Source organism: Ictidomys tridecemlineatus, chromosome X, assembly GCF_052094955.1.
Source record: "Ictidomys tridecemlineatus isolate mIctTri1 chromosome X, mIctTri1.hap1, whole genome shotgun sequence".
In the NCBI taxonomy this organism is placed as follows: Eukaryota; Metazoa; Chordata; class Mammalia; order Rodentia; family Sciuridae; genus Ictidomys; species Ictidomys tridecemlineatus.
In genome coordinates, this window is record NC_135493.1 from 97,900,380 (window position 1) to 97,924,706 (window position 24,327).

General features: G+C 35.8%; 1 protein-coding gene across 1 annotated transcript; it reads right to left on the minus strand.

Moving 5' to 3' along the window:
* Positions 1-18,052: 18,052 nt before the first annotated feature.
* Mageb16 (MAGE family member B16) lies at positions 18,053-21,304 on the minus strand. The gene is made up of 2 exons (XM_078034009.1): positions 21,217-21,304; positions 18,053-19,682 (listed from the first exon to the last, which is right to left on the minus strand). Exon 2 carries the CDS (start codon positions 19,614-19,616, stop codon positions 18,561-18,563), a length of 1,056 nt encoding a protein of 351 aa, XP_077890135.1. The 5' UTR covers positions 19,617-19,682; positions 21,217-21,304; the 3' UTR covers positions 18,053-18,560.
* Between the last annotated feature and the right edge of the window lie 3,023 nt (positions 21,305-24,327).

Here is a 24,327-nt window from a genome sequence, read left to right on the forward strand (position 1 = left end):
TAGATTGTCAATGTTTATAACATTTACACCACATTTTGCAAGTGTTCACCAACCATCATTGTACTACAAATTCTCCATTTTGTGTCTGGTACTGGGGATTGAATCCATGGGCATTTTACTACACCTACATCCCCAGCCTTTTTTTTTTTTTTTTTTTTTGAGACAGGGTCTAAGTTGCTAAAGCTATCCTGGAACTTCTGATGCTCCCCTCTCCGTCTCCCAAGTAGCTGGGATTATGTGTGTGTGTGTGTGTGTGTGTGTGTGCCACCATGCCTGGCCAAATTCTCCATTTTTATTTTTTATTTCAAATTCTCCATTTTTAAAGACTGCATGTTAATTTAATTGTTCATTGGCCTGATTTCATAATTATCTTATTTTTCCCCTAAGGACTGTTGTGATCTATCCTGAGTTCTCTCTTATTTCTAGATATTTGTTTTCTTCATATGTGAATCATCTTGACTAGGTATAAAATTTGAGTCTCATCATTTCTTTCCTTCAGAAATTGGTTGAATAGTGCTGAATTGTTTTATGTCATTAAAAGTAGCAATGAGGAAAAGAGATTAACCTGACATTTTTGTGCCTATACATAATTTGCTTTTTTATTGTTCATGACTCTTTTATAATTTGTAAGTGCTTGAGGGAATCAAGAGTTTTTCAACCTCTTTCAAACACCTTTGCAAGTTTGGCAAAGCCTTCCTTTTAGGACCCATCATATCAGTGGTTGAAACTGAAAAACAAAGAGATTATTCTAACACCATGCTATTATAGTTTGAGCTTTCCAATTAATTCTATAGTCATATTTTTTCTTATGGGTCTCTGTTTTATTCACATTTTGTTAAGTTTGTGGAGATACGTTTTTATACTTCGAGTTTTCTTTCAACCAAGTTATCTGTATGTTATTTATATACCATCTAATTTACATCTATATTTGAATACTTAAGTAATTACTGTTTTCCTCTCACATCCCTCTCCTTGCTCTTCCTCCTCATACTCTACCTCCACTTGTTCTTTCTCTTCTTCATGTCTGAATTTTGTTTGGTCTTGCTCATGATCATATACTTCTATTTAGACCTTCTCTTTGTGTTGATTTTGTGTGAATGTCTTTCCCTTGATTCTAATTTCACTGGGTTTCTCTGGAACTAATTTGTTTTATAATCTAAGATAAAGTTTTATAACAGGTGTTCTATGATCCTATTCATTTTTCTTTATTGTAAAATTTTGTAACTCATTTCCATTTTAACTATTATGTGGATTAGAGTTTATTTTATTTAGATAGGATTTTCTAATCCTAAATGGTTTCGTGAAATCTCAGGGATTCCCACAGTTAATTGAGAGAAACTTGGACTTTTTTCACTTACATAAGAGGCAATCTTTGTGGTTACTTCCTTCATTTCATCAATTCCAGCAACAATTTCTACTATTATCCAACTCAGAAGAGGGATAGCTAAGATTAATTCCTTCTTAGCAAAATTGGGGAATATTAGATTTTTCACAAAATTATAAAATAATTTATAAATTTTCTTTAGTAAGTTTTGGGTGGGGAAGAGAAAAGACCTCTACCATACTTTTTTTTTTAATTTAAGTTGTCAATTGACCTTTATTTTATTTATTTATATGTGGTGGTGAGAATCAAACCCAGGGTCTCACATATCCCTACCATATTTTTTTAAGCTTTCTTTTATTATCTACCTTTGAGAGAATCTTTTGTTGTTTTGTTATATTTGTTGTTTCTGATTTTGTAATTTTCCTTATTTGCTTGATAATGTTGAACATTTTAATTTTGCCAGGTTTGTGTTTGATTGCTTTCTTTCTTCCTTGCTTCATTTATCTCATTTGGTATTAGGGGAGGGAGTTTGTAACCTTACTCTGTAATACAAACTATTCCTGAAAATATCCTTGAATAATGTGTTACCAAAGCTTTCATCTGTCACTCTTCATAAATTGTGGTCTAACAGAAGCAGAAATTTGGCAATATTCACCTTGAAATACAAATCTGGTTTTTGAAAGATAGCTTCCTCAGATAAGATTGAAAGTATACATGTTTTAGTTCTCTAATTACAAAAATGCCTTCATCTTAATCTCCATGGTAGTACATGGTTTGGGACTCCTTCAATAGACTCACATCTATGGCAGGCATTCATAGATCTGCCCACTTGTATGGTTCTGAGTAATCTCTATCAAATTTTCCTATAATGCAGTGCTTCTAATCCACTAAACCACTCCTGCTTTTCCTTTCTTTAGGGGAAATTGTTTTATTATTCTGTTCCATTTCTTCCATATTACATGTTATAGTGGAACATCTTGTCTTTATCCTTATAGTGGAACATTTTGTCTATTATAATCTCTTTTTGCTCTATTTTCTTTTGGTGCAATCATTTTAGACTTTTGTGTCTGTCAGAAATTTTATTTACAAACTTATTTATTATGACACTGCCTAACTCTAAATACTATTAACTCTATAATGATACAGTTTTAGTTGTCTGTTATTTCCTTATATTTACAGTGTTCACTATTAACTATTTTTTATATCTCATATTTTAGCTATCAATTCACTGAATGACTACTCTAAATTGTTAGCTAGCCCAAGTACTGCTGAGAATTTCTTTCTATTTTTTTGACTGTTTTCTATCAGGCTAGGAATTTTCCCCCTTTTTTGTTTTTCATTATTGTTTAGTTAATTTAAATACACACACACACACACACACACACACACACACATACACACACACATTTCCTGTATTGATCTATCTGAGAAGCCCATTATATCTTCATCATTTTAAAATCCCATGCCCTGTGCCAAATAATAACCTGGAATATTAGACAGACTCATGACTTCTTTCAGAAGCAATACTTTTGCTCTCTTTTCTTGCCATATACTAATGAGGTTATATAAGAAACTATATCTTTCAACTACATATGAGTGGGTTGTTTGTACAATTCCAATAGAATAGCAATTAGATTCATCACTGATGAAAAATTAAGGCAGAATGAGCTGCAAAGAGGTTGAAGGTGATAGTGCAGTGAGAGAGTTGTAACAACAGAAGCATATAGAGAAAAAATTTTATCTGATTATTACTTCTAAGGTTAAATAATTCCAGATATTGACAAAAGCCTTAAAAGTGGTTGGTTGAAGTTGTTAAAGACATGATAATTTTAAATATGATCAATGAGTAAAGAGCATGAGACATAAGACAGCATTCTCATAAATACTTAGACTATGCAGAATAATGTCAACACTGAGGGAGAAGAGGAAGACTAAGACCCATATGTCAATCTCTTTAAAAAGTTAGAGACATGGGCTGGAGATGTGGCTCAAGCAGTAACGTGCTTGCCTTGCATGTGCAGGGCGCTGGGTTAGATCCTCAGCAAGACATAAAAATAAAATAAAGATGTTGTGTCCACCAAAAACTAAAAAATAAATATTAAAAAAATAATTCTCTCTCTTTCAAAAAAAAAGATAGAGACATTTAACAAAAAAGTAAATAATTGAGAGTTGAGGATAAATAAAGGGTCTAGAATATCAATAGTTCTAAAATTTGGATTTCTATGGAGTCGTGTGATATTTATTAAAAGTGAAGATTCTCATAACAATGTCCAATATTTTGGTTCAAATAGGTAGCTGCAATTTTTTCAGCAGTAACCTAGATTATTCTGATGTCAGTTGTCCTCAGACCCCATACTTTGAATCCAAAGGAAAATGGGAAGATGTACAGGGCAATGAAAAGAATGCTGGCTCCATTTCCTAACTTTACCTGATTGCTTGATTGGTCTGTACTCAGGTGAGATATGGTGTAAACGGTATCTTTGGCAGTGTTAATTGTAGTTGTTAAAAAAAAATCCTTAGTCTCAATATAATATGTCTCCAAGAAACATGAAATTTAGTAATTTGGAGTTTTACTTTCTAATTTTCCAACTATTTCTTGTGTATTTGTTGTTAATCACTCCCTCTTCATTGAGGACCAAATATCCTTGGTGGAATTAAGTTTCTACTGACCATTCCAAAGGATTCCTCATGTTCCAATTTGATTTCTACAAATGTTAGGTTACCTTTACCTTAATATTACATGTGTCCTTTTAAGCCACATCATTTTCTTCCAATTTTCAGGTTACACTGTCTTTTCTTAAGATGTAGCTATATTCCAAAATGTTAGAGTAAGAACCCAAGATTTTTTTCAATCCTCATTTCAATAGAGCAAAGGTTTTTTTCTCTTTTCAGGAAGGGAGGATGAGGTAGCTCCTCTCACTGTTGTATAAAAGTGGAAAAAATGCATTTTCTCCATTCTTTGCCTATTAAAATGACTGAAAGTTTGTAAACATAGGATATTTGATCTGGCTTTCATCACCTCATCCCAAAAGTAAGAATCAGAGTGTGACAAAAACATGGTCATTATTTGCATTTTAAGTGAATGATAATCTGTGTCTGATCCAGAACATATTATGTGAGTATTCAGAATAAAATTAGTAAAGATGAATATTAAAAGTGTAACAGTGGTTTGACTCTCATTTTATAGATATGTGCACATGACTGAACCATCCTAAATAGCAGCTACACAATTGACTGATTATTATGAAAAATCTTTGTGAAATTGGATTTAACATGGACATACCAGTGAGTGTCTTTATGACATGCATTCTATAAACATTTTATGAGCATTCTTTATTACTTTACCCCTTTGCATTATTGCTTTGTTCATAAATTTTTAATGTCTACATTGAAAAAGAATTTTCATGGAATATTGTTACAGTGTAGAAACTGAAATATGACTGCATATAAATCTACTGCATTTCAATAAGTATGTAGAAGTCTGTATGACCAACTGGAATAAGAAGAAAGTAATCTTAGTGACAGGTCCAGGTATCATAAACCATGAGAATGAAGCTTGAGTACTTTATTAACATTACTCCCACTCTAAGAATGAATTAAAGAAACAGAATGGCATTCATACAGATGTTGTATTATTGCTTTCTAAGTTAGTATCAAAAATAAAGTTTTTAACTTCAGTTGGTTGTCTTTTTTTTAGTTGGACACAATATTTTATTTATTTATTTTTATGTGGTGCTGAGGATCGAACCCAGGGCCCCGCACATGCTAGGCGAGCGCTCTACTGCTGAGCCACAACCCCAGCCCCTACTTCAGTTGGTTTTAAATTAAGTATTTGTGAAGAGTGCAATAGTAATAGCATATTCAATTGCATTTAGATCTCCTAGTCATAATTCCATTTGATCTTTGACATCAAGATCACAATAGCAATCATTAAAAATATTTTATATGATTACTATTTTTTGAGCTGTTTAATCCCATTAGGGAATTTAGTGATACAAAAAAAATGATTCCTGCTCTTGAAGGTTGTACAAACTAACTGAAAAGTATGCAGAAAACAAGAGTATTGTAAGGACAAATAAAAAAACCTAGTGAATACCATTAGTAAAAACTGTATAGAAGATATTTAAGATTTAATGAAAGGCAAAATTGGCAGTTAACTTAGCAAGTAGTTACTAAGTTTCTATCAGACACTTACAAATGGCCTAACATTTTATCAGCTCAAATTTTCCAAACATATTACATAGTAGTTTTAAAATGACACTTTTAAAATAATTCACTATGGCAAATTAATACTGATATTTAACACTTATTCACATCTGTACTTTGCGCAATTCATCAGTACATTTGTTTAATAGTGTTTTCTATTTTCCTTATGTCATTCTTTATTAATGGGGGATGAGCTGTATGAGTTGCTTACCAACGTTATATCCTAGTGTAGAATCTTGCCAGCAGGAATGTATAGTGATTACATATTCACAATTTTATGGAATGATATTAATTTTAAAAACATCCTGGGGATTATTTTGATTTAGCATAGTAAGTATATTTTATTCCCTTGTGCAGAGACATGAATATCAGAAAAACAAAGTTAATAAACATTTATGGAGTTTGTACTACATACAACATTTAGTATCATAAAGGGAGAATAGGCAATATAAATTTATGCTTCAAAATATTGAGGATTTTTTTTTGTTATTTGGGGTGCTTTCATCTACAAATAACAGATAGATGGATAAAAGTTTAAACATAAGAAAATTTAATGTTTTATATGACATGATATCAGGTGGTAGAAGTTTATATGGGTAGTTAATCAGTTTCTCAACACAATTTTTACTCAGCCAGGTTCAGTCTGCTAGCTTTGTTTTAGTCATCTATATTGGTAACTCCTAAATGGCTACCAAAGTCTTCACATAGCAACTTCATTCATGGGGCAAGATGAAAGGCATCTTTTCTTGTGTTTTTCTCTTTCCAGAAGTTGAACTTTTCCCAATAGCCCTATAGCCCCTTAGAGCCTATTGACCATAATTAATACTTGTGGGTAAGCCAGTATTTGGCAAAGAGAATTAAACACTACAAAAAAGTACAATCCACAGTGAAGAAGACGAAATGTGTTGGGAACGCAGCCAATGGAGTTTTCTCTAGGATTACTATGTCAACAGACACTGCTAGCTATAATTGGAGTCCGATGTGACAATTTTTGAGAGTATGAAGTCTTAACAATGAAATATGAATGAGGAAGCTCTTATTACTGGTGGAAATACCAAGTTTTATTCAATTTCACTGATTTAAAGAAGAACATGTCACAGAATAGCAGGATTTGAATGTACTTTATTAGTTTTCTACTCCAGCATATTTTTATGTTTTTTTTAGCACATTTGTAGTTATATATAATACTGGGACATAATCACACATGAATGGAATATAAGTGGGTCCATTTCAGTCCTCACTACGTCCTGTTTTCCTCACTGTCCCTATTCTCCTTCTTGTGTTACACTGGTTTTTCTTCTATTTATTTGTTATTTTAAAAATTGGTGCTCTATAGGTATACATAAAGGCGAAATTCACTGTGGTATATTCATATATGTGTATAGCATAATTTGGTCAATTTAAATCCACTGTTCCCCCCTTTTCCTGTCCCTTCTCCCTCCCCCTCAAACCCTTTCCTGTACTCCACTGATCTCCCCTCTATTTTTGTGGAATCCTTCTTTTCTCCCCTTGTTTTGCTCTAGCTTTTGCATATGAGAGAAAACATCTTCTTTTACTTAGTATGATGTTCTCCAGTTCCATCCATTTACCAGAAAATGCTCTGATTTCATTCTTCTTTATGGGTGAATGAAACTCCACTATGTATATACCACATTTTCTTTATCCATCATTTATGGATGGACACTAGGCATGGATCCACCATAGTTTGTCTATTGTGAATTGTGCTGTCCTGAATGTTGGTACTCATGTATCACTATAGTATGATAACTTTAATTCTTTAGGATAAATACCAAAGAGTGGTATAGCTAGGTCACATGGTGGATCCATGCCTAGTCTTTTGAGGAACCCCCAAACTGTTTTCCAGAGTGGTTGCACTAATTTGCAGTCCCACCAACAATGTGTATCTTTTCCACCAAATCCTCACTGACATTTATTATTATTTGCATTCTTGATGATTCCAGTATATTTTTATTATAATTTTTTTCTCATTTAAAAAATTTTATTCTGGCCAGGTGTGATGGCACACGCCTATAATCTCAGCAGCTCAGGAGGTTGAGGCAGGTGGATTGCAAGTTCAAAGCAAGCCCCAGCAATTTAGTGAGGCTCTGTCTAAAAATTAAAAAAAATAAAAAATAAAAAAGGGTTGGGGATGTGGATCATCAGTTAAGTATCCCTGAATTCAATCCCCAGTACCAAAATAACTAATTTTATTCTGTCTTTTGCAAGTCCAGCAGCAAATACTATCTTTGGGGGGAAAAGACCTATAGAATTAAAATACTTTGTAATTAGATTTGTATATGGAAAGGAATGATGATGTTCCCACATATATTCCACATTGGCATTTTAAAGAAACCTGACATATTTGATTTTTTAGACTTGAATAATGCAATTGTTATTTATTTTGTTTATTTTTTTCAAACTGCTTCATGAAGTTATGCATGATCTTTCACTTGAAAAGTACATTTCAATTCCCATTTCTAATTTATCATGCCTATCAGAATAATTACCTTATATGCTATATCATGGGAAAAGTACTTCCCCCAAAACACCACTATCTGTGATGCTTGAATTTTTACTTTTTTTTATGTGGTTCTTTGTTTGGAAACAAAGCCCCTCACCCTGGCATACAAACCATCCACAGTGTGACTTCAGCACTCTTTAGGCATGCCACTTCTCCTGTCTTCTTTTTCCTTATGCAAGGCCTAAACTGTACTTCTTTTTTTCTTATCCTGGACAACTCTGTACTCACCCATCTTCTTGTCTTATATCACTTTCAGAATACAAGTTTTCCTTTGCCTGAAACAACCCTTTTAAAATTTTAGCATTCTTTAAGGCTTGGGTCAAATGCAATGGTGTTTTGTTTGAAAACTTACATATTTTTTAATAACACAGTGGTCTGTCTACTTGTCATCTTTTTTTACTGAATGATATACTTCTTTAAATCAGGTAATCTAGCCAGGCATAGTTACCCACATCTTTAATCCCAGAAGCTCAGGAGGCTGAGGCAGGAGGATCATGAGTTCAAAGCCAGCCTCAGCAACTTAGCAATGCCCTAAGCAACTTAGTGAGACTCTGTGTCTAAATGAAAAAGAAAAATGGCTGGGGATGTGGCTCATGGATTAAGTGCCCCTGTGTTCAATCCCCAGTACAAAAAAAATCAGGGAATCTGTCACTTTAGTACATTTTTACAGTGTATAGTATTCTGTCTGACATTTGACTTTAGTGAGGTGTTTGAGACCATGAGATCAGAATTATTGTTAGACTATTTTGAACTGATGTTTTAACTCTTCTAGCTTGTCAACATTTAGAGAAAGATCTTCTGATTCACATCAATATACTGTTTATTGTGTCTACATCTGTGCACCATTGCTGATTAATGACATTTTAAAAAAAATATAGTGATTAGTGCACTATATTTTAACAATTTTAATACAATTAATTAATTTATATATTCTTGTAGCTTAAAATCTACATCACTGACATCAGTGACCCCAATCTAATCCCGATGCTTATGCTTTTTGACTCCATGTATGAAAGTTTCCCTACATACCTGTATAAGAAGGTATTGCATTCTCATTGTACTCTCAAGCCCAATACACACAATATTAAGCACCTAAGAAAGATTTAGATAATTTTTTCCTAAGCCCAAATTCCCTATAATTATCTATATGTTGTTCTAAGTGAAGATCTAGAAGAACAAAAAAAAACGTTTTTTTCACTTAATAATAATCACTACATGCAATGAAATGATACTCCTGAGTTTGGGGAAACAAAGAATTAATAGTAAATACTTTTGAAAGTTCCATCCTTTGAGGCTGCTTGAGATCAATATTATGTATGCAAAGATTGACACTATAAATGGAAACTTGTGATCTGATGCACTCAGTTTTCCTTTAAGGAAAGTTACACACCTAGATGGATTTTATTCAAATGAGGATATAGAAAGGGAAATAATGGAATTGCTCTTAATCTAAGTGTAATTACCAGTAAAGATTTTCACATATACTGAAACTGCTAAATATGTAGAAACATACTTTCCATTTCAGAATTCACAGAAGAGAGTAAAAATAAAATTTCTCAGTCTAGTGGTAATATCTCAGTATAAATATATCCATGTTTACAAGTGTTCTTCTTGGTGGGGAAATACCTTGTCAAGGTACGTTGACCTTTAACTCTTTTTCTAACAATTTGTTTCTTATTGATAGTTAAGAAATATTTTTAGCATAAATTTAAAATTGTGTGTGTAAAACTGTATCTTCTATTAATTTTCATAAAATTGTCAACCAGATTAATTGATCTTTCCATGCTACTTTCTCAGGATACTATGGGTTGAAATAATCTTACTCTGTAAAAATAGTTATTTTACCACTTTAGTCAAATTAATGTGCATACCTTTCCTGAAGGCTGTTTTATGCATTATTACTCATATTTTGGGGTGAGGGGAGAACAACTTTATACTTTGGTTATGAAGCTCATCAATATTTGTTCTGGTGATTTTTTTTTTTTTTTGTAGCAGGGATTGAATCCAGGGGTGCTTAACCTCTGAGCCACATCCAGGCCCTTTTATTCTTTATTTTGAGACAGGGTCTCACTAAGTTTCTTAGGTCCTCGCTAAGTTGTTGAAGCTGGCTTTGAATTTGTGATTCTCCTGTCTCAGCCTCTTGAGTTGCTGGGATTATAGGCATTGCCATAGTGCCTGGGTAGTTTTTAAAAATTGATTCTTCTTAGTTATACCTGACAGTAGAATCCATTTTGATAAAATTATATAAGCATAGGCTATATCTTATTTTAATTAGGATCCCATTATTGTTGGTGGGCAAGATGGTGGGATTCACTTAGGTATTTTCATATGTGTACATAGGGAAATGATGTTAGATTCATTTTACTGTCTTTCCTATCCTCTCTCCTTCCTTTTGTTCCCCTTTGTCTAAGCTACCAAACTTCTCTTCTTCCCTTCTCTCCCCCTTTATTGTGGTTTCACTTCCATGTATCACCAAAAACATTTGACTTTTGCTTTTGGGGGGATTGGCTTATTTTACTTAGCATGATAGTCTCCAGATCCATCTATTTACTGCAAATGTCATAAAGTCATTCTTCTTTATGGCTGAATAATATTCCATTGTGTATATATATCACAAGTTTTTTTATCCATTCATCTATTTATGGGCATCTAGTTTTGTTTGATGGCTTACCTATTGTGAATTGTGCTGCTATAAACATTTATGTGACTGTGTCACTGTAATATGCTGATTTTAACTTTGTTGGATATATGCCAAGGAGCGGGATAACTGGGTCAAATAAACTGGGTCCATTCCTAGTTTTTTGAGTAATCTCCATACTGCTTTCCAGAGTGTTTGCACTGATTTACAATAGTATTGATAACTGTCATTCTGCCTGGAATGAGATGGAATCTCAGTGCAGTTTTAATTTGCATTTCTCTAACTGCTAGAGATGTTGAATATTTTTTCATATATTTGTTGATCATTCATGTTTCTTCTTTTGAGAAGGGTTTTTTCAGTTCTTTTGCCCATTTATTGATTGGGTTATTTGTTGTTTTGGTGTGAAGCTTTTTGCATTCCTTATATATATTAGAAATTAATATTCCAACTGAAGTGCAGGTGGAAAAGATCTTCTCCCAATCTTTTGGCTCTCTCTTCTTACTCTTGATTGTTTCTTTTGCTGTGAGAAAATCTCTTTAGTTCAATGTCATTCCTTTTATTTTATTTCTTGTGCTTTAGGAGTCTTGTTCAGGATGTCAGTTCCTCTGACAATATGTTGAAGTGTTGGGCCTACACTTTCTTCTAGTATGTGCAGGGTTTCTGGTCTAATTCCTAGGTCTTTAATCCATTCAGAGTTGATTTGGGGGCAAGGTGAGAGATAGGTACATATGGATTTCCAGTTTTCCCAACACCATTTTTGAAGAGGCTATATTTCTCCAGTGTGTGTTTATAGCACTTTGTGTATTATGAGATAGCTGTGTTCATGTGGGTTTGTCTCTGTGTCTTCTATTCTTTTCCATTGGTCTTCATGTATTTTTTTGATGCCAATACTATGCTTTTTGTTACTATTGCACTATAGTATAATTTAAGGTCTGGTATTGTGATGCCTTCTGTTTTACTTTTCTTGCCGAGGATTGCTTTGGCTTTTCTGGGCCTCTAATTTTTCCAAATCAATTTCATAACTGCTTTTTATATTTCCATGAAGAATGCTTTTGGACTATGATCACATAGTTTTGTGAGGGCATGAATGATGTTTTATAAGTATTAATTACAAATGAGAAAAAAACACCTTCTTGTCTCAAAGGAGGGTTTTGTTCACAAGAAAGAAAGCAGTAAACTTCTGGGGTTTTTTTTTAGCAAATAATGCGTCATATATTCTTGTACTGATTTTTTCCATTGTAATTAGAAGAGATATTACATTTTTTTGACAATTTTATCATTGCAAAAGAGGAACATAAGTGCCAATATTTTCCTTCCTTCTCTTGAATGCTTTGCCTTTCCTCCATCTACCTCTCACTGAAATCAGTTTTATGATAAAACTTCATTCCTGCTTCTGCTTGGAGGTGGGGTCTGCATAAGGTTGCAGACCTCTGCAATTGGGAAGTGTTACAGCTCTCAATGGTCTGCCTTGCCCTCCTGTGTTGCAGCAGGCCCCAGCAGCTCACCTTCAATTTCTTCCTTTTTCTGGGCTCTTGTCTTGTGAGTTCGAAGAATTAACTCCCCAGAACAGGATGAGTAAGTGTAACAGCAGGATTTATTAAAGTTTGGAAACAGGAATAGAACTTCTTGCACTGCCAGAGGGGACCTGGTAGCAGATTTTCTCCATCTGAATGTGCTAGTCATATAAACCCCTAGTCATATAAACCCACTTGGTTCACTGCTACTGGTCTAAACTTATGCTAATTAGTGTTGGAAGTAATAACCCTATTGATCAATTTTTGAGTCCAGACTTTCATTCATATCTTCCCCACTAGCATTTTCTCATGGCAGGCAGGAAGCAGGTAGTTGAGGTCGTTGGACTGTGCTGCAGTGCTACATTGAGTAGACTTCTGCAGCAGGAATCTATACCGTGCCCAGGCCTCACCAATGTAGGATGACAGGTTGGTGGGCCTTGGCTTGTCTTGCAACTGCCTCATGGCAGGTTCTACATGGTTGTGGGCTGTTGCCACCGGAATTCTGACTCAACTAGGTTGCCTCTCTGCTGCCACTTCTCAGCAGGGACCTGTAGACCAGCTACATGGCTTGGTAGCCATGCCATCAGCACCACTTTATAAAATATTAAACATTCTTGGAGCAGATATATTCAATGTATTTGTCATAGAACTAATATTGCACATCACTTTCCATTGCTTATTGATACCTCCAGCCAACTGAACTGTCATAACACTTGCCTAGCTCTACCCTCAATGGAAAGGGTCTGTTGTACAAAGAGGATGAAATACCTATCTCCTGGAACACAGGCAAGGGACCACCAGAATAATCAAGACATGTTGCTTTCCTAGAAATCATGAATAATATTAGTAAACAATACAGGACAGTCATATTTGGCCTGAAAGTAGGTAGAAGTCTTTTCAAAGATGATTTTTTGGGTAATGCTTCTGGGTTTTTGTCCCGATAAACCAACCCACTCAGATGAACATACAACTTTCAGCTATTACTGGTAATTCAGAGATTATCCAAGTTTACTTATATGAGTTGTCCTAGATGTTTTACCCAGAAGACCTACCATCTGTCCTGGTCCTTTCGCCATCTACAGTGAACTCTGCATTCTAAGTTCTTACTAAGAACCTATTGTGGGGCTGGGGCTGCAGCTCAGTGGTAGAGTTACTAAAGATACTGTAAAAATACTGTGTGTTTATCTATAACTAACTAACTAACTAACTAACTATATATATATAAATCCTATTGTTGGGCTCTCTAAACTTATTTTTAAAACATTTTTTTAGTTGTAGATGGACCCAATAACTTTATTTTATTTATTTATTTATATGTGATGCTGAGGATCAAACCCAGCGCCTCACATATATCAAACGAATGCACTACTACTGAACCAAAACCCCAGCCTTAAACTTAGTTTTATTTGTTGTTATCTTTCTTACCTCTGCTTTCTTCTTGGATCCTCATCCTTCACTTAAGCTAATCTGGCCTCATACACTATCACATGATCATTTTGACTGAATCTTTGCTTCTCAAATTAAGCATTTTGATTTACAAAATAAAATGTGTTTCAGATATTCAAATACACAAATTTATGAGAATATGTAACAGCAAATATTTGAGGGATAAAATTTTGGCAATCCTCATAAAACTTTACAATCTCTTCTCAATTGCCACTTTAACAAAAGTTCTACCTTACTCTCAGAATAACAGACTAACTCAATAATTCATGGTCAAAATATTTTAGTTCCTAATTTTATGCTAATTGTCTTGAAATATTCATGTTTTAATTGCAAGAAATGTGCTAAAATTAACAGATTGTTATAGTTTACAAATAGATTTAACTAAAGTGCCAAATAATGAAGGATTTGGTTTGGTTCCACAACTAAAATTTAAACCAAATAATATCTCAGTAGATTGAGTTAAGATGTATTTTATACATAAACACTGATAAAATGTGTCAGTTAAATCTTTTTTAAGTGATCAAAAATAAGATGAATGAGGTTATAGTAATGGTGTTCTTATTATTGAAAGATATTCTTTCAGAATTGTCATTAGTAAAATAATTCTATGCTGTCATTGTTGTGTTTAATTATTTTGACTTAAAAACCTATACCTTCTTATCATCATTGCTACTCTTTACAAACACTAATAAATTTAAAAACTTTGAAAAAAATATTTTAGTTCCATAAGTCATAGTCACAAATGAGAAACAAATTATGTGTTCATTAGAAAGAGTTGGTTAAATTATGATACCTACATACTATGAGAGTTCTTACAAAAGTAAAGTTGATCTTTATGTATTTTAATGGAAAAATCCTTACAGCCATGTTATTAAGTGACAAAGGTATATGGTAGAATAATATGTATATCACTATTCATTACATTTAAAAATCACAATATATTTTATTACATATCTCATATACCTATGTATGAAAAAGCTTGGAATTAACTTTAAAACAATATGCTAGTTTATTTGTCATCATTATCTCTGAGGATGGGCCATAACTGTGAGGAAAATTCATAAAGGCAAAAATTGTGATTTATATGTATTAGAAATTTTGCACCAAGAACATATGTACTATTAGCTTTGTTGTTAAAATATTTAAGTAAGCCTAACAGAAACAATAACTGTTTATTTGGAAGATGAAGTTTTGGATAGCTGATACAACAAACAATACTTTAAATATGAATAAATTTAACATACAAAAGTTTTATTTCTTATCTATATTATATGTGCAAATCTGATATGATTTTATAGTGGATATTTGCTACCAGTTTACCCAGAGGTTCTGGTTGCTTCCATCTTATATTTGAACATCTCAACATGGGGTCTCCATGTTTGTTGCTGAATGGAAAACAAAACATATTGGTGGTATAATGACTCTCTCGCTTGGCTTGAAGTGTCAAACATTGTTTCTGCTCCTATTCCAGTTACAAGGGCTAATCACATGTTCCTTTCTAATTGTAATTGTACTGTCAATGCAGTCTTTCTATGAGTTCTGGAAGGAGAGGAGGAATGTAGATAAGTACTTGTAACATCTTTCATGAACTATTACACAGTAGGTGCCCAATGGAGAGTGATGATTATGATTGTTATGTTAACAACTTTCTTCATTTCCTGGTGAAGCTCCTGAGGAAGCCAAATTTCCATTGCAATCATCTAATTAATATTTTTGACATCTTAGTATGTTACAGGTACTTTCTAGTATAGAATCACATCTTTTTTACAAAAGGACTGTAAATCTCTGCACTATGAGCTTGGCATAGCAAAATCACCAGCAGCATAGTCTTTTTCAATAATCTCAATAATCACAGTATACTGAGAACATTCTTATTATTTTTGGTGTGTCAACAAAACCTTAACTTAGGATTCTCTGCTATCTACCAGCTTATTGAAAATGCCTGAACATCTGCACAGGTTCAATTATGCACATTGAAAATCCAGATTTTAAAAATAACTGACAGATTAGTCAATTAATTAACATTATTCAAAGGTAATAATCTACCAAAGAGCCATATTCTACTTTGTAGGAGAAATTCATCATAGAAATTGAAACACTTATAGATATTTCCTTATTCCTTTATAATTTTAAAAATATTTTTATTAATGTATTATAGCTACATATAATATTGGGGTTAACTTTTACATAATCATTCATGCATAAAATTTAATTTGCTCCACTTTAGTCCCCAGTACTTTCCCTTATCCTCCCCTCCTTCCTCCATTTAACTTCCTCTATACTATTGGTCTTTCTTCTATTTATCTAGTTTTGTTTTTAAATTAATGCTTTACAGATATACATAAAGGTAAAATTCACCATGGTGTACTGCTTAGTCCTTTTGATGGCCTCCCCCAATATATAACAAATAGGAGAGGTTTTGGCTTTTAAATACTAAGGTAAGCTCACTCACTGGTATGTGTCCAGTAGCTGGCATCAAACAAGACATCCCTACTGCAAATACCACAGTGGTTTTCAAAAATCATGTGTCTTATGAGACATAGCCCCCAAACTATTAGATTCTTTGCCATATTAAATTATACTCACCAGTTTATTTGAAAATCATTTTGCGAATACATTGGGTACAACTAGTGGTGATACGCAGAACTAAATTTCACTGCAAAAATTACCTTTTGCATGGGATGGGATATTGTTATGATAGGGGTTCCAAAGTGAAGGATGGGCCAGTCGGGAAGTTGATATACTCTAAATCAAGGGGAAGGCAGGTGATTCTGGGCTCCCTTCCCTCTAGGGGCAGGGAGCAGTATTCAAAAGAGGATAAAGTATACAGCTGGTCAGCAAGTTAGACTCCAATTTGGATCACAGGGTACACAGAAAAAAATAACTGGAGTTGTATAAAAATGTCAGTCCCTGGGCAAAGTCAGATTTCAAGGAATCCTGATGCTAAGGGCAGCAGGACTGTGGGTAAATGAAGATTTCAGACAATCCTCATATTGTATTTAATTATCATTTTCACTTTACTTTATACTTGATTTAAATCCTTTAGGTTAAAGGTGTTTTTTATCCCAAAATATATTATGGAGTAGCAAAAAAGACAAATCAACCAATAAACAGAAGACTGACCTCAGGTGGAGTAAACAGAGGCTCCTCTAGAATTCAGACTACAGTTAACTCTTAGTCATTTCACATACCAGACCTATGAACTCAGGCACACTACTAAGTTCTGTTAGTCTTAGGATACTCATCTGAAGATACAGTCTAATAAACCCTATCATATAAGACTGTTGAAAGAGTGTCAATTATAAAAAGCATCAGTATAAATGTATAAAAAGCAGAGTGCTTGGCATACCTTAGATCTTTAATGAATAGCAGTTATTATTACAATGATTTTGACCACTGACCTACCAGCCTCACTTACGTGACTTTTAGTATATCTTAGAGAACATAAAATGCTATAGGAAAAAAAAATGTCAGATCACACAAAATAATACCAAAAAAATAAACCTAAGCAAAATTTTCCCCTTGGAGGTTGTTCTTTAATAATGGAAGTAGAATTTCTTTTCCAATGATGCAACCTAAATTGTCTAGATTTTTTGACAAGAAATAGCTCCTCACCTACAAACTACCCCTATCTTTGCTAATTTTCTAGAAATAATATAACCGTTTCTTACAGTGTATAACTCAAATTATACTGAAGATAACCTATTTATAACATCCCTTTAAAAGGAGTACTTTCTGGCTTTGTGAACCCGATGCAATGAATGCCAACCCAGTGGTTTCTGGGAATCTCATCTCAAAGTATTACTGAAAAACTCCTTGAAGACTATGTGTAGCATAAGTTTTTATCTCTGAAAAACTCCTTGAAGACTATGTATAACATAAAAGATTTATTATGTGAGCTTTATGCAATGTCATAGGAATAAGACCAGAACACCTTTCATCCCTTCGTTGGGTAGAGATTTGTCTCCTGTTGAATGAAGATCCCAAGAAACTGGCAGGAGGAGTTTTCCACTATAAAACTTTGGGTCTCAAACTCTGACACACATCACATGGAGATCTAACACCCAATCACTACACCTTAACATTTCCCACCCCTAAACTTAACTTAAAACTTACACTCCTTGAAGGAATTACTGCTTTCCACTTTGCCATTTACTACCCTCAAGGCATTGCCATTTAGTAGACTCAAGGATTCCTTCATTTGCTAAATCCTTCATTTATCCTTTATATACAACAAGATATCCCACCACCATCATAACAGAATTACTACTAAGATAAAGGAAAGTTATGAGGGAAGGTCATATGCATTGTTTATCTTAGAATTCCAGTATTAAAATAATTGTTATAAAAGAGCAAATGTTCAGATAAAGTGTAGGAAATTAAAGAGTCAGTGAGAATAGGAATAACTGCTGAAAATTTATTTGTAAGAATTGAATGTAAGTTAAGCAAATCCATATATCTATACATAAAACTTCATTAAAAAATCGAAAAGATAAAAGAACAAAATAACTGACAATGTTACATCATTCTCAGTTTCTAGACCACATCTATTTCACAGTTGTGCAAAGACATGCATGAAATATCGTTCCAGATCACAATACAGGTAGATGGTTTCCAAGTATGTTTTAAAAGGTATCAAAAGACAGCACTCAACCAAAAAAACTGCATTAAATGTGTGACCAATGTCATTTGCAACTTACAGATTTCAAAGTGAAGCATTATTAAACAACATTTGAATGATAAAAACATCAAAAAATAAAAGAATGAATTATCAATTTATGCACACAAAATAGGAACACAGGGATGATATAGTCTTTTCCCTTCAGGCCTACATTTTCCCTGGAGCCATACACTCTTTCAGCACTAAACACTGGCCTTGAACACTACATGAAGGAGCTATTTCTGACTTTACTAGATGCTGGAGGAACTGCCACCCATGGCACTGGAACTGGCAGTGGCCAAGGAACTGGAGGCAGACTCAATTGAAATTCTGGCCAGTGCTCTCTCCTCTTCTTCTAGCAGAGCTTCCTCATACTGAGCTGAGAAATCACGTGGGTCGGTTCCATGAACCTTGGCCAAAAACTCGAGGACTTTCATCTTGCTGGTTTCTGCATGGGCTCTTGGGCCCCACTGGAACTCATACTGCACTGGATCACTGTTGGCCACCTGGTGGTACTCCAGGTACTTTTCATTCACAAAATCATGGGCGATGAGCTGCCTGGCATCCCCGAAGATGAAGTGCTTCTGATCACGATGGATCCCGGTCATTTTCAGCACATCCCAGATCTCCTCTTCAGTGGCACGGTTACCCTTCATGAAGATCACACCCAGCATGAGTATCAGGAGCCCGGTCTTGGGTATATTCTCTTCATCACTAAGCATCCCATCGTAGGTGAGGCCCAGCTTGATGGAGAGGCCATAGCACTGGTTGATGGGATCCATTTCCTTCACATCAAGGCCAAAGACCATCTCCAGGCGCTCAGAGGCCCGCAGGAGGATCTCACAGAAGCGGACCTCATCATCTTCCATGATGAACTTCAACATATCTGCCTTTCGGGCTGGCTCTTTCATTTGATACTTGAGCAGCAGGAAATTCACCAAGAAAGCCACTTTCTCATCCAGAGCACTTTTGGGCACATGCTCGGGGTCTGCCACCATCGCTGAGGTGTTTGGAACACTCTCCTCTTCTTTGCTACCAGAGCCTTCACTGGACTGGATCAAAGAGGGGGCCATAACGGCAACAGGAGAGGAGCAGGAATTCTGAAGATCCTCAGGAGTGCTGGGTGTGCTGGATGTTAGAGCACCAGGAGCCTCACTCAGGTTGCCAGGCATCAGAAGCTGGGAGGAGGAGGTAGAGGGCGCCTCCACAGCCCCTGACACCTGTGCAACCTCTGGGCCCTGGATCTCATTGAGGATCAGAAGGTCTTCACCATGGGTGCCTTCTTGACTCTTCTGATGCCCAGGCATGACGACTCCTGTGATTGGCAGTAGGCAGAAGTACAGAAGGATGAGTGTGCAATGGAGAATCACAGCCTAAGGGATAGAGAAAGGTATCAGTGTCAGCAGATAAACTGGACTGAACTGGCTCTGATGGAATGCAATGAGAGTGGATTTTCCTATGAATGGTGCTGTGAAGACCCACAAGCCTGTCATGGTATCTGGGTCCATCAAGAACCTGAAGGTGGAAGTGGGACTCCTCCTGGTGGGGGGAAAGCTAGAGAATCCTCAGGGTTCTGGTAGACAGTTTCAGTTAAGCTCTATAGAACCCATTCTGTTTGAACATAGTGCCACTCGTTAATGGCCACAATTTTTTTATTTTATTTTACTGGTACCTTTTAGTTACACAGGACAGTAAAATCCATAAATTTGAAATCCTATAAGGCTCATGCCACCTCCTCTCTGATGGTCTGAGCCTGCCCTTCTAAGACCAAAGTCATACCTCTTAAGTCAATTGAAAAGGAGTGGAGGTATGTCCCCAAGAACCCCCAAATGAATGTTCCCATAGCTGACAGCAGGGGCTAAATTCTGTGGACAGGTGTGGGTGGTCTCCTGAGTTCTCAGATGCCTTTCTTTGAATCCACCCATGTCCTCAGGTACCATCTATTTTTACTAGATGTTACTCATCACATCGAAGCCTCTAATTCTCCTCCAGGAGGAGGTAAAGTATCACCTTTGTCTAAAAGTGTTGTTCTTGGGCTGGCATTGTGTCTTCATGGTAGAGCACTGGCCTAGCATGTGTGAGGCCCTGGGTTCAATCCTCAGTACCACATACAAATAAAAAAATAAAGATAGTGGGTCTCACTACAGCTAAAAAATAAATATTAAAAAATAAATAAATAAAAATGTTGTTCTTGGATCTGGTGACTGACAAGAACAGGGCTGGGCTCTTCGTGAGTCCTACTCTTCTCTCAAGATATCCTTGTCTTGGCTACCTCATCCCCAACCACTGCACTACTAATTACTTCCCAATGCTGTCCCCTCCCCCACAGTGACGGCTCATCTACAGGTCACACTGGAGTTGAAAGTAATATATACGAATATACCCAGTATCTTCACCTGGACTCCCTTGAGGCACAAGAGCCCTTTTTCAGCTGAGGTGACACTGCCTATGTCAGACTAATACCCCACCTTCCTCATACTCTGGAGGCGAAGTCACTTGGCCCCACTTGTACTTTGTTCCCCCGCTGCTGCCCCCACTTCCGTCCACCCCTCCAACTTCCTGTCACCCCCTTACCATATCCTTCCCTCACACCACTGCCCCCCTCCCCCCGCCTCCCAAGCCTGATGCATTGTGGGTCCACCATTGTTCTGCTGCAGGTCAATCCCCTCAGTTCTCACTCATGGGGTCTTATGTAATTGCATGCCTGGAGATACATACCCCTACTAAACTAGGCCTTTGCCTCAGACCACCCGGGAGGAAGCATGGCATAGGTTCAACTGACTGCCCTGACCACGGCCTCCCCCCACTCAACGCTGGAGCTGGACTCCGATCCCTCAGCATCTCTCTGTTTTGTACCACGGGGTCCCTTCGGCCATTATTTAATCTTGCCTTCACACCCAGCAGCACCTGGGACCACCTCTGTTTCCCTCTTCTGACTGGAAGCCACCTGCCACAGGACTCACCACCTGAGGAGTTCCTCAGAGCGTGCGGCTGAGGGAAGAGGAAGCAAGCTGATGTCACATCCGGCTTTCTGTACACATCACCCCCTCATGCCTGGGGTCTCCCATGGCCCACAGCAGGGGTGAAGCTCTGAGCATGCGCATGGCATCCTCCATAGGGTTTGAGGTTGCTTCTTGCTGTGGCTGACTCTGCCAGGTCCTGGGAGTTCTGTGTCTGCTGAGGTGAGCTGTGCCCTTCATGCCAAGGTCCTCATCCTTCAGAACCCTGTGGCCTTTCATGTGTCAACAGGCTAAGAGGAGGTACTGTCAAGGCTTTATGATACTGTTTTTTCAGCTCCGTTATTTTTTAGTCGTCATTGATAGGGACTTCAATTTGATTCTGGGCTTCCTAGAAATGCCACCCCCAGCTCCTCTGAATCTTGACTAATTTATTTATTATAGCCCTTGTAGACCTTGTATTGAGGATCTGTCCCAGCCTTGATGTGTGATCGGGAAATAGTAGCACCAGGAAGGGAGGGACCAGGACAGGTGATGCAGTTTCTCAGAAAAAACAAAGAAACAAACACAATACCATGTTCATAAGAATAATAAATTGAATTAGATAAATGACAAATGAAGAAGGATAATATATGTTGTAAATGTGAGTATCTCTATATATTATGTTAGATAATCACAATAGATCACACCTCTGAAAATCCTAAATGTTTTTCTCTTATAATTTGAAAGTAAATTTATTTTTCTTTTTCATGGTATTAGGGATTGAACCCATGGGTTTTTTGTTTTGTTTTGTTTTTGTTTTTGTTACCTCTGAGCCACATCTCTAGCTCTTCCTTCCTTCCTTCCTTCCTTCCTTCCTTCCTTCCTTCCTTCCTTCCTTCCTTCCTTTTTCTTTCTTTCTTTCTTTCTTTCTTTCTTTCTTTCTTTCTTTCTCTCTCCTTCTCTCTCTCTCTCTCTCTCTCTCTCTCTCTCTCTCTCTCTCTCTCCTTCCTTCCTTCCTTCCTTCCTTCCTTCCTTCCTTTCTTTTTTTTTTAATCTGAAGTCTACTTTCCAGTCCTTCCTGTATTTTTTATTTTGACACATTGTCTTGCTCTGTTGCCAAGGCTGGCCTCAAACTTGTGATCTTCCTGATGGGGATTGAACCCAGGGTAAAATTTTAACACTAGATATTGCATAAGAGGAAAGCTCTGACTGGGCATGGTGGCATCTGCCCTCAATGCCAGTGGCTGGGGAGGCTGAGGCAGGAGGCTAGTAAATTGAAAGCCAGCTTCTACAATTAGTGAGACTGTGAGCAAGTTAGCCAGACCCTCTCTCAAAATAAAAAGGACTGGACATATTACTTGTATTCTTGATAATTGCCATTCTGACTGAAGTGAAAGGAAATCTCAGTGTAGTTTTAATTTGCATTTCTCTAGTTAGTAGAGATGTTGAACATTTTTTCATATATATTTTGACCATTCATATTTTTTTCTTCTGTAAAGTGTCTTTAAGTTCCTTTGCCCATTTATTGATTGGGTTGTTTGTTATTTTGGTGTTAAGTTTTTTTGATTTATTTATATATCCTGGAGATTAATGCCCTATCTGAGATATGGGTGGCAAAGATATTCTCCCACACTGTAGTTTTTCTCTTCAGATTATTGATTGTTTACCTTGCTGTGAAGAATCTTTTTAGTTTGATACAATCCCATTTATTGATTCTTGATTTTATTTCTTGCACTTTAGGAGTCGTGTTGAGGGTCAGTTCCTAAGCTGACATGGTGGAGATTTGAGCCTATTTTTTCTTATATTAGGCACAGGGTCTTTGTTCTAGCACCCAAATATTTGATCCACTTTGAGTTGTTTGTGCAAGGTGAGAGATCGGGGCTTAATTACATGAGGAATTCCAGTTTTCCCAGCAACATTTGTTAAAGAGGCTATTTTTTTCTCCAATATATGTTTTTTGGCGCCTTTGTCTTGTATGAGATAACTGTATTTAGGTGCATTTTTCTCTGTGCCTTCTATTCTGTATCACTGGTCATCATGTTGATTTTTGTGCCAGTATCATGCTGTTTCTGTTACTATGGCTCTGCTGTATAATTTAAGTTCTGGTATTATGATGCCTCCTGCTTCAATTTTCTGGCTTAAGATTTTTTTTGGCTATTCTGGGCCTCTTATTTTTCCAAATGAATTTCATGACTGCTTTTTTTATTTCTATGAAGAATGTCATTGGAATTTAAACAAGAATTGCATTAAATATGTATAGCACTGTAGTTGTATTACCATTTTGATAATACTAATTTTGCCTATCTAAGAACATGGGAGATCTTTCCATCTTCTTAGGTCTGCTTCATTTTCTTTCTTTAGTGTTCTATAGTTTTCATTGAGTAGAGTTCTTTCACCTCTTTTTGTTAGGTTGATTCCCAAATATTTTATTTTTTTGAGACCTTTTTGAATTTTATAGTTTTCCAAATTTCTCTTTCAGTTGATTCATTATTGTTGTATAGAACCACAATTGATTTATGGGTGTTATTTTTATATCCTGGTACTTTTCTTAATTATTTATAAGTTCTAGAATTTTTCTGTTGGCTTTTTGGGTCTTCTAAATATAGAACCATGTCATGAGCAAATAGAGACATTTTGAACTCTTTTTTTTCCTATTTGTATACCTTTACTTTGTTTCTTTTGTCTAATTGCTCTAGCTAGAATTTCACGGAATAGAAGTGGGGAAAGAGGGTATCCTTGTCTTTTTCCAGTTTTAGGAGGAAATGCTTTCAATTTTTCTCCATTTCAAATGAAGTTGGCCTTGGGTTTAGCATATAGAGCTTTTACAATATTGAGGTATCTTCCTACTATCCCTAGTTTTTGTAGTGTTTTGAATATGAATGGAGCTCTATTTTATCTAATGCTTTTTCTGCATCTACTGAGATAATCATGTGATTCTTGTCTTTAAATTTATTGATGTGTTGAATTAAATTATTGATTTCTATATGTTGAACCAACCTTGCATCCCTGGGATGAACCCCACTTCACCATGATGCAGTGACTTTCTAATGTATTTAAATGTGATTTGCCAGCATTTTAT